This window comes from Tamandua tetradactyla, chromosome 6 (assembly GCF_023851605.1).
Source record: "Tamandua tetradactyla isolate mTamTet1 chromosome 6, mTamTet1.pri, whole genome shotgun sequence".
In the NCBI taxonomy this organism is placed as follows: Eukaryota; Metazoa; Chordata; class Mammalia; order Pilosa; family Myrmecophagidae; genus Tamandua; species Tamandua tetradactyla.
In genome coordinates, this window is record NC_135332.1 from 97,583,308 (window position 1) to 97,595,408 (window position 12,101).

General features: G+C 35.6%; 1 protein-coding gene across 3 annotated transcripts in view; it reads right to left on the reverse strand.

The window, feature by feature from the left end:
- Positions 1-452: 452 nt before the first annotated feature.
- LYPLA1 (lysophospholipase 1) overlaps positions 453-12,101 on the reverse strand; it is a 35,749-nt gene continuing 24,100 nt past the window's right edge. For 2 of the 3 annotated variants that reach the window (XM_077166758.1, XM_077166760.1), the window contains exons 4-9: positions 11,645-11,692; positions 9,931-10,001; positions 6,401-6,474; positions 4,874-4,975; positions 3,746-3,922; positions 453-2,183 (exon numbers count right to left, since the gene is read on the reverse strand). In XM_077166758.1, the coding sequence (XP_077022873.1) occupies positions 2,130-2,183; positions 3,746-3,922; positions 4,874-4,975; positions 6,401-6,474; positions 9,931-10,001; positions 11,645-11,692 (526 nt within the window). In that variant the 3' untranslated portion in view covers positions 453-2,129. Of the gene's footprint in view, positions 2,184-3,066; positions 3,131-3,745; positions 3,923-4,873; positions 4,976-6,400; positions 6,475-9,930; positions 10,002-11,644; positions 11,693-12,101 lie in introns of all 3 variants that reach the window. The other variant, XM_077166759.1, reaches the window with a different exon arrangement.

Consider the following 12,101-nt stretch of genomic DNA (forward strand, 5'->3'; position numbering starts at 1 on the left):
ACGTGTATCTTGGTGATTATATCCATGAGCTTGGGAAGAACGTGTATTCTTCTGTTGTTGGAATGTTCTATAAATGTCAATTAGATCCAGTTGATTGTTCACTTACTTCATCTATATCCTTATGGAATTTCTGCCTGCCCCCTTCCATGTTTTTACCTGAGTATTTTCAGTGGGTAATATTCAGTGAATCCCTTTCCAAACAAAGAGAATTCTCATTCTTTTTTTAAAGCTGCATAACATTCCACTATGTGGACATATGATAATTTACTTAGCAAGTCCACTTTTATTTGACACTGGATTATTTCAAATATTTTGTGGTCAAAAACAGTGTTCTTCACTTAGACTTTTCATTTCTAGAACTTTAGATTGTTATTTTCCTACTTTTCATTGCAGGCATCCATGCCAAGGTAAACTCCAATGTTAAAATAATAAAACATTTGAAAAAGGCCACAGAAAGTCAGAATTAAACTTTATTTCACATTGATAGAAACCATGAAAAAGATTTACATTCCCACACTACAGTATAACTTTTCAATGGAATAAGATATCTTACCATAAATAAGATATTGATTTATATAACTGAATATAACTGTTTATATTCTCCAAAGTAGAAGACAATACATTTGTAAATGATTGTTTAAAAATTTTAAATCCAGACATAAACATATGGCTTAATTATTGACATTCTATACTGTACACTGCCAAATTATTTCCATTATCAATTAGCACCCATTTATACAGATGCAATTCCTTCATTGTTTTGATTAGTTGGAATATACCCCCAAAATTAACAATTCAAAAATACCAAGCATACACTTCAATTAAATATTAAACTGTGTAATTATACCACATGTATCAAGTTCTAACCTTTATTACCCAGATATTTGTTTTCAAATAATTTTTACCGATTGTAATCTGAAAATACTGACCATATAAAATCAAAAGATTGCTATTTTTATGATTGCACAAAAACTAATTTAAAAACCCATTTGACTAAAGTCAAAGTTTCAAAGTTCACTGGCAGATAAAAATAAAGCAAAATTTTCTGTAAGATTCTAATTTTCCTTGGTAGTTGGTTTCAAACACGTACAAAATAAGAAAACAAACACTATGCTACAAGAATCATCTTAGACCAAATCATCTTAGAAATTACAATTTTTAAGATCAAGTCTTAAATATTTCAGAACATACTAAAGTATGATCTAATCATTCTTCCAGTTGATTACAGAAAGTAAAAATCACAGAAATATTCCTGTTCCTTGAACTAAAGATTCTAATAATATAAGTATAAATTTGGACTAAGATACAGTTGAACAAATAAGCAGTGCAGAAAGTGACGCCTGCTTTCATTAAGTATAAATACATCATAAATACTATGTTTCTGTGGTTTGAATGTCAAATTACAGTATTTATTAACACCAAATGTCTATGGCAGGGAAGCAATATTTGGTCTCCTCTGAAGAATAATAAAAGAAGAACACGTTTTTTCTAGAGAGAAGAAAAGAATGTTAAATGGAAATGATAGGGAAAAAAGTCTGGTCCCCCAAATAAAAAGGGCCATTAATTGAGGAGAACAATAATATTACTTTCATTCACACTTCAAAGTATTATCCCTATTATTAGGAATAATATGCCATCTCATTATTTTGCATTATAATTATTACATATAATGAATACATATACAAAAATATGGCCATTGTACAGTGACTAGGTAATTCTGAAATAAATCCATAGGCTAAGTCACAGTGCACTTATATCATTTATATCTTAACTGCTCATTTATACCTAAATGAATTTTCATTAAGCATACTAATAATTTCCAAATGACATAATAAATATTCTGATTGCAGTATTTTATTATTTTTCTGAATTACATTTGGGAAAAAGCCAGCTACTTCACCTATTTTATTATTAGTATTACTCTGGGATCACATTATACAAATACATGTATAGAAACTTGAAGAATGTACACTTCCCATGAGGAGACATTATTTAGTCTGTATCATTGGTATGTATTTGCAAAACATTCTAACACTGCAAACAGAAGGTTTCAGGATTGGGCACATTTAAAAGTTTTTACTCTACTACAAGGATGCTGGTGTCCTTCTACCCAAGGCCTTTTAGTGATGTCAATCAACTGATGGTAGGACTTTATCAATGAATTGCTTGATATCCATCATTTCCTGTTTGGAATAAAGTGATTTAATAAGCAGTTATAGAAATCAGAAATTAAATCCCCACTAAAATGTTTCAACCACAACACCACTAACTATATCCGTGGTGAGCATAAGTAAGTTGAAATCACATTACTATTACAATCAAATAAAAAGTAACAGAGAAATGAGGCTCTAATAGAAATTTCAGGTCATCTCTTATGATTTTTATTGTACAATCAGAGTTCCCATCAATTATCTAGTTGCATGAAAATGGTATGCATTTTCTTATACTTTAGCAAAACAACATTATCAGTACCTGTACCCAGAAATCTTAATAAGTATACAATTATTAGTAACCTTTTACTAAAAGGTTTATATATGTTACACTTCTACTTCCTCTTTTCCCTATCCACTTCATGCAATGCATTGCAATTTGGCTCTATTCCTACAAAAATCTGAGGTATGAATGACCTATTCCACACTAATCATTTTCTGAATCATCTGAACCATTTCCTCCCATTCTGAACTTCCCTCCTCTCACACTCTCATCCAACAATTAACTCCTTTACTTCTTAGCCTAAACAATATCCAGGCACTGCCCCCCCCCACCTCCCAAAGTTCTCTCTCTCAGCTTCTGTTTTCATGATATTCTCCTATAACTCTTCACTGAGCAACAGCACTGGTAATAAATCCAAATCTCTTTCTAGGTCTGGGCAGGTATTGCCAGCATCTTATTTTGAAATCATGGGGGTACAATTTCAATAGTTGATTAAATTCAACATTATCTCCTTCCTGTAATATCTACTTTATAAACGATAGCCTCTTAGTGATTTTAGAAATCTAAGTCCTTTTTGACATTTCCTTTCCTACTCTATATAATCGTCAATAAATCTTACTGATTCTGTCTCACCTGTCTTCAGAATACAAATCAGATCACATCTCTCCTTAATCAAACTTCAATGGCTTACTGCTGCCTAGAGAAAAAATCTATCTTTAGCATAATAAAAATGATCTCTAAAATCAAGTATCTGCTCCCTATCTCTTCTATTCTATTCTTCTGCTTTTCATAGCAGACTTCAGCCAAACTGGCCTCGTTTTTCCTGCACTACAGACCTTTTGTTTGCAGACTTGCTATCCAACTCCTACCCATCTTCAACACAGTTCTTCCAACATAGTCTCAGTGTCTCCTATGGCAAAATTAGTCTCATTCCTCTTGGTTTTACAGGGCACTTTTTTTTTAAACTTCTTATATAATAAATAGCATGCTCTGCTTTCCGTACAGTTACCTGTATATGTTCTCTTTCCCAATTAAATTTTTAATTTTAATTAGTTTATTTAAAAAGGAGTGTTTGTTATTCATCTTTGAATTATGTACAGTGCTTGCATGTAATAGGCAATCAGTAAATAGTTGAACTAAACTGAAAAACAAAAACAACCAGCTCTAACCAAATGACCTGCTAACCTACAATTCAATGTACATTCATTAATTATGTCCTTTAAATGTGAAAATTGTCAAATGTTATTTATTTTTAAAATCACTAGAAGAAGTTGCAAATATGGCTCTAAAATCAACACTTCCAAATGTTTACCTGGTGACATGAACTGTGCATCAATCCCTCATAGGTTCTGAAGGTTACGCTGGCTGGATTTACCAACGTTTTTAGCTTTTCAGCAGTAGAAGAACCAAACATTAGGGGAACTAAAGGGTCGCAATCTCCATGGCATTGGAGGATAGACATATCTTTATTAGCACCACTGATAGGACCCTGGGAAAAAAAGAAAGCATAATCCATCAAGTAGTCATATTTAAATATACAAAGCATTATTCTAGACATTTGAAACTGTAGACAGATATACATATACATTATATTACTTATGTTACAGTTTTATTTGGCCAAAGAAATTAAATTTCTTCTATCCCTATACTCCCCAAATCTCTATTTAAATGCCCACAGAATATATGATTACCCTATCTTGTATTATAATATGTCTTCCCAAAGGATCAGTTCCTTGAAGCAGGTATCTTCAATTATCTATATATTTTCTGTGTCTTGTATATAGGAGGTAATCAATAACTTACTAGTATGTATTAGTTGCATCAAGTTCTTCTTAGCTCTTACTTGACTTAAATAAATATGAAGGTTAATAAAAAGTACCTACTATGTACAAGACACCGAGTTTAATACATAATGGCAAGAAAGAACTCTAGACTTAAAAATAAATTTGAAAGAAAATAAAGTCCCTGTACTATATATATCACTTCACAATATCGAACATTTAGAAATTATATTCTATGGCAAACATCTGTTATCAGACATAAAAGTATACTGAACATTCAACATATTATTTTCATGTGTTAAAAATAGCCCCAGTTTTTATATGTATCCTAAAATTTATCAATATCCTTGAGTGATAAGATTCATAAGAATAGAAATGATTTATTATTCCAGTCTGTATAACCCCAGTAAAGACTTTATAGCTTATAAAGCCAAATAATACATCATAAAAGTCAAGGAAAATTCTTTTTAAAAAGTGATGTCCACCTCAACAACATATTTGTTTATTCATTTATTTTTGCATGGGCAGGTGGCACCGGGAATTGAACCCAGCTCTCTGGCATGGCAGGCGAGAATTCTGCCTGCGAAGCCACTGTGGCCCACCCTATTTGCTTATCTTTTAGCTCAACAATCTACCACTGAAAACATAATTCAAGATACCTGTGGAAACGAAGCCCGAAGTGGAAGCCAGCAACTGAGTGCAACAACCCCTGCCAGTTTCTGTTGCGTAGTAAGAGCAGTATATAAAGACAAAGCTCCTCCCTGGAAAGGCAAGCAGGTAGAATCAAAGAAACACACACTGCATGTTATCACTTTAAAAGATTTTTTACTATTAATAATGTCCATAATACAGCACATTGGGTGGTTGGTGTCAAATTAAACCAGTCAAGATAATATAAACCTCTCCCTGTCCTAAAGGACACTGAGTCTCTACAGTGAAGAGCAGAGCAAGGACATACTGACTGCCCAAAGAGGCAAGATATGTTGATAGCAAAGCAACTGCACACTCGGCCAATATTCTCAGTTATTGTAATCATTTTCTCCTCAGAAAAGTCTAATGCATAAAATCAAATCTAGCCTTAAATTAGTTGTCCAAGTGTAGATGGAGAGATGGACGATGCAAATGGACAGAAAAAGATGAAAGATGGAGAGGGGCCCTAGAAGCTTTCCTATTCTTAGTTCCAGCTCCTTCCTGGAACTTCCTGGGCCTCAGCTTCCCAGATCCCCTAGATGCCCCTTCCTTGCTTAAGCTGTTATGAGTTGGTGTTTGTTAAATGTAACCAGTGAATCTCAACTATATAGATTTCTACCCTGTACTTTTTATTTTGCATCAAGCATTAATTTTGGTACATGTATTTATGTCACAATGCCTATTACAATATACATCATCTGTGAATTTCAACAAGTACCAGATCAATAACATTTCTTTTTACTGTACTGTAATGTCTTTGTTGGATGGTAGCCTCTAAGTTATTCTGTACTTCTGACATTTCCCTCATTTAGAGAGAATAAATACTAAGTTGCTGATTTAGAAGACTTGCAAATTTAGAAGCTAGAGCAATGTGGGAAAGGGTAACAGGGCAAGCAAGTGATGTGCTGAAGTAAAGATGTAAGTTATGTGAGATCAGTATGAGGCCACGGTATCTACAGGGCTTAGCAGATGGGAGAAAAGGGAAGAAAAAAGAGGCCAAAAACAAACAGCACATATGAATACCTAAAACTTATTTTACAATGCTTAAAATTGGAAGAGATTCTTATAGTCTCCCCTACTGTACCTCTACAAGCAGTCATCTCCTAGGACAAGGACTTAAGTTTGTTATGACTTGAGTTCTGTTTAAAGAGGCACATAGTATTACATCAGAATCCTAATTACTTGCATGCTATGATTATTCTGAGAAAATACCTTCTATCTTCCCATTAATTTGCTTTCATTTTTAAAGACAATCTATATGCTGAATGCTATGGCAGAACAGATAGAAAACTAGAAACATAAAAGAAGGTAAGAAATAGAAATCAATTTTTTCAGTTCATCCAAACTTAATTCAGCATTAAAGGTAAATAAATATACCAGTCAAGAGTCTAGAATCTTCCCCTATGAAGGACTTTACCCCAGCAAAAGGAGTGAAACTACAGACTTCTAGATAAATATACTGATGGTGCTGACATCCCACTTAAACTTTACCTTACCTGGGAAAATCCTCCCAAAATAATTCTGTTAGAAGGAATTCCATTCTTCACCTCTTGGTCTATCAAAGTTTTCACTAAAAACAACATGAAAGCTGATCAGCAATGCTTTCAAATTTAAGTTCATTGATAAAATTTTAAATAATGGGAAAAATTCACAGAAAAGCACAAAAGTATTAAGGTTGGAAGTACGGGAAAAACTTGAAGTGCTGCATTAAAATACAAAATTAAAATGTATTTTCATTATAAAGTGTCTCAGATTTTACAGTGCTGACTAAACTACACTGATTATTTTTTGTATATAATCTGCCACAATTCTTTTTCTCATCAAGACATAAATATTAACTATGGTTGATTCTGCTCATATACATTTTATATTTCTCTCTCTCTTCAATGAACCATAGGCATCTGTACCTAAAGGGTATCACTGTTTTTTTTGTTTGTTTTTTTTACATGGGCAGGCACCGGAAATCGAATCCGGGTCCTCTGGCATGGCAGGCGAGCATTCTTGCCTGTTGAGCCACCATGGCCTGCCCTAAAGGGTATCATTTTTAAATTGTAAGGAGTTACATAAATTATACCAATTGTGATTTATTTATAATCTTTAAACAGTACATTTTACAAAGCAAAAATATCAAAGTATGAATTTTTCTTATAGCCATTAAATTACAGGGAAAATAACTGAGTGAGTACTTCTGTTTTTGCAAATTGCTTTGATTCAGATACATAAATATAATACAGGATAATTCTTTTATAATCAGGCTTTTATTTTTGGAATAATTGTACCTTTCACAATTAAAAAATTTTTTTTAACTATTTATTTTGAAATACTTTCAAACTTCTTACAAGATAGTTAAAAACAAAAAACAACAAAAGAAAACCCATGCAGAAAACTCCAACATACCCCTACCCCCAGATAGCATTCCATCTACCTACCTACCTATCCATCTGTCTATCTAATAATCCATTTTCTGAATATTTGAGTGTAGGCTGTAAACATCATCCTCCTTGAACACTTAATACTGTCATGTACATTTCCTAAGAACAAGGATATTCACTTATGTAACCGTCCTAAGTGCAGTTATCAAGTTCAAGAAATTTAACACTGACATAAAGCTTACACTCTATATTCCAATTTTTCCAGATGGCCCAATGTCTAGCTGAACATTTTCTCCTCCCTTTCTAGATCCCATCCAAGATCATGTATTGCAATTAATTACCATTGTCTCCTCAGTTGCTCTTTTTTTTTTTTGTAAGTTAATAAAACATAAACTTTCCCTTCTTTACTCCCGACCATACCATTCAGTGGGGTCACATTCACTCTGCTGCCATACCCTCTCCACCGTGCATTACTAAAACTTCCCCATGAACCCAAATGGAAACTCACAACCATTATATATCAACTCCCCACCCCTCACACCCCTGTCCCTGGTAACTTATACTCTATACTTACCGCCTTCAATTTCCAGCATTATTTGCAGGTTTTTTTTTTCTTTTTTTAACAAAACTCACCAACTTCACATTTCCTTTTCTTTTATTAGAACACTTAACAAAAAAATACACACCCCAATTAAAAATTACTTTCTTTTTATCAAGTTTAATTCTTGGCTATAATTACTAGTGTCTAGGACAAAGGATTAGAGAACAGTGAAAGAAGCTAAGAAACGAAAGCACTTGTGGCGAACAGCGTGAGGGCTTTAGGGAGACCGGTGGCCCCAGCAGGAGACGAGAAGATGCAGGCACAGCAGCAATGGCCCACTGTGAGGAGGGTGGGGTGTGGACAGGCTGGTGAGTGGTAGTTCCCACCCAGACCATAAGCTGCGTCAACCGTTTCCTTCAGTCTCATGAAAACACCACAGACAGCAGTCAGTAGCGAGGGTGAGCTGTGTCCAGAGAGTGAGGACGCCACTGTGCTCGCTGAGGAAGCGAACCTGAAGGTTCTGGCTTTCTCCTCAGCAGCATCTCCTCACAGATGTCAGAGAGAGGCCTCTCTTTCCTAGCGCCACGTCTGGCCCCAATTATTTCCAATAGGTCATCGGTTCAGAGAAGAAAGAAATGAAAATATTTCACAGGCCAACTCAAGGGTTAGCACAGAACTCCTCGCTCAGCAGGACCCTCCTCTTCTCCACAGGGCCTGGCCCCTGCTTATCTTCCACAGGGTCCAACCACACTCACCCTACACCCAAGTATGCATTATTGTAAAACAGGATTCTTACACAAAACCCTAGCTTCAGGATTTGATCTATTTTTTGTTATAATAAAAAATATATATGTTAACATGAAAACTGCCATTTTAACTATTGTGAATTTGGCACAATTAACCACATTCACAAGGTTGTGCTACCATCACCACTACTTTAGTCTATTTCCTGATGATCCAAAATAAAATCAGGGTCCTTTGTTTGACCTTCCTAATGCACAATGTCTATTAAAAGCATCTCCCCTGTTTCAAAGTTCTTAAAAGTTTGCTCTTCTAAAAAAGAAGATTAAAAGGATCCTATTGGGTTTTTTTTTTTAAAACATCATTTTGGAAACGTCCAAACAAATATAAAAGCAGAAAGAGCAGAGTAAAGAATCCTCATGTGGGTGGACCACAGAGGCTCAGCAGGCAGAGTTCTTGCCTGCCATGCTGGAGGCCCAGGTTTGTTTCCCAGTGCCTGCTCATGTGAAAAAAAAGAATCCTCATGTACATATGACCTAGGTTGATGGCCAGGCTTGTTTCATCCATGCCTGCACATGGGCAGCACCTCCTAAGATTATTGTGAAGTAAATCCCAGCTATTGGATCATCTATTTGCAAATATTTCACTTCATATAAGTAAAAGGACTCTCCTACGCATTTTTAAAATCTGTATTACTCCACTCAATAATAGTATTCTTTATGCTTTCACCCATAAAACAAAGTAATTACATTTATGAAGGAGAAGAGAGTAAACAAAGACCAGGCTTTGGAGTTTGTGTAAAGAAAGCTAGTATTTCCTTCCCAGGGTTGTTAAATGAGGTAATTTATAAGAAACACCTAGCTTGGTAACTAGGTAAGTGCTCAAGCAGTGGCATCTCTCACCTCTAAAATTTACCATTAATATCATTTTCATTAGTTGCTATCATTATATCATTATTTTCATCATTATTTCAAATCTCCTTGAGGAAGAAACTGGCAATCATTATTAAACATTCTGCTCTTTTTCCACTTGTCTTACGTAAATTAAAGCAAAATATATATCAGGCAGAGCTGAAGACTAATAAATCCCATTCCTTCCCATGCACTCCACAGTCATCAACCATGAAGTGAGTCCATGTGGACACTATGGCAAACAAGTTAAGAAAGTAATCAGAAAGGGGTGGGCCACGGTGGCTCAGCAGGTAAGAATGCTTGCCTGCCATGCCCGAGGAACCAGGTTCGATTCCCGGTGCCTGCCCATGTTAAAAAAAAAAAAAAAAAAAAAAAAAAAGAAAGTAATCAGAAAGGAAGGAAGCCCATGAGGGATTAACACTCAGCTGGAGCTGGGCTGTCCCCGGTGTCTATGAACTTACCATTTTCTGCTGCCTGCTTGATTCCAGGTTCATCCTCCTGTGAATCAGGCGAAAGCCCAATAATATTAAACCTGGAAAAGAAGGCAGCATCTTAAAAGAATCATATGATTTTAAGAAAACCTATTCTCCATAAGTATGTTTTACTAAACTCAGAGATGCCTGGATAAAAAGGGCTAACCAGTGGTATTAGGCAGAACATGAAAATCAAATTAAAATGTTCTGCAGGGCCAGACAATTAACCTAAATGTGTTAATCTGACTTTCTGTGTGATGTTCCTTTCACCCCAACTATCGAATCTAACATGAAAAAATTCACAATGTCACATAATTTTAGGGTGAGAACAGCCTAAGAAATTACCTAGCCCAATCTTTTACCTAAGTATGAATCCCACCCTACATCCCTGAGATGCTGGTACTAAAATCTAGCTACTCAATTTCCTCCTTTATTAAGTCTGAAGTCAATCCAAGGAAAAAATATTTTTCTTCATCACATCACTCTTGCATGCTCTACTTCATACCCATTGGACATAGGTATTTACAATGATTTCCATCATCTACATTCTACAAAACTTTTTCAACATAAATTGCAGATACCTCAAAGCAGAAACCAAGAGAAGCATTCCCTTGACCCCTTAACTTGTCTACCAGGTTATACTCTCATTATGGTTTCCCACAATATTAGGTGGAAAATTTGTTTCTGGAATTGGGATTTTAAAAACAGGGAAGATGAAAGACTCCAAAAGCTAAGATGGGCAGGTACTTGTAAAAGTTGCCAAGGATTTTGAAGAGGATAGGAGAGAAAGGGCAGGTATGGGCTAGAGAAGGATGGGAAAGCAGAATGGGACAAGAATATGATAGAGTGGAAGCCCACATCAGGTGTAAGAACAAGGATGCTGAAATAAGGAAGCAAGGTCAAAGAATGAACAGTTACGTGTAACATAGTGAAGTCTCAAGTAAGTGACTTTCGAGATGGGGCAGTTCCAGCTGACAAGGCCTAAGGAAAGACTGTGGATGACTAAAGGAGAAGAAGGTCCATGGGGAAGAAATGAGGTCAAGAAAATGACAAGACTATAATGGTGGTTTGGGGCTGTATGCACCCTAGAAAAACATGTTCTTAAATTTAATCCATTCCTGTGGGTGTGAACCAATTTTATAAGGAGGACTTTTGGATAAGGTTACTTCAGTAAGGGTGTGTTCCACCTCAATCAGGATGGGTCCTAATCCTATTACTGGAGTCCTTTATAAGAGGATGAAATTTACACAGAGAGAGAAAGCCACAGGAAACAAGAAGCTGGGCATGATGGGAGAGGCCAGGAAATGCCACCATGGGCCTTGCCATGTGACACAGGAGCCAAGGATCACTAGCAACCTGCCCCAGAATGCCACAGTCTTTAGAAAGAAAGATGATGATGATGATGCCCGGACTTGGACTTTTTTTCCCAGTCTCAAACTGTGAGCAAATCAACTCCCATTTTTTCTTAAGCAGCGCAGGAAACTAGAAGACCTGTCAGGCAAGGCTTTAAACCGGTTCTTGAGGTTGGATCCTGTGGTCTTCTAGAAGGTAAAATGACGGCAGGAGGTGGAGTGTGACTCAGGTATCACACTTTGCAATTAAAAAACAGCTAATTGAAAACTGCTGCACACAGAACACTTCCAATAAAAGACAATATAAATGAAATAAAAAGTTCTCACCGAATAAATAAATTCTTACTTACCAAGAAGGCATACTCATATTCATGTTTAACGTAACAGGCATAACCGGCCTAAGTAGAAGAGAAAAAAAAAAAAAGGCAAAATAAGAATAATATAACAAAGTGGGAAATGTGAAAAACTATTTGAATTACAGATAACTATTTGAGGCTCATAAACTATCTGCTACCATTTTTCACACACAATTCCATGAGCAGTTTTATCACACTCAGACCTGTACAATTCTTTTTCCTATGACCTCTAAAGATGTCTTGAGCCCAGCGTAGGAAGGTCTATATTGGGCAAATGAAGAACATTTTCCATCCTTGACATCCTTATTTAAAAATTTAAACTAGACATGAAGGAAACGAGTAACTAAGACTACTAGAAATGTGCAAAATATGAGACTCTGGCTAAGGAATAGGGTATGAGCAATTTATAGCACATATGGCAGCATCAATTCTGAAATGCTCAGCTAACACT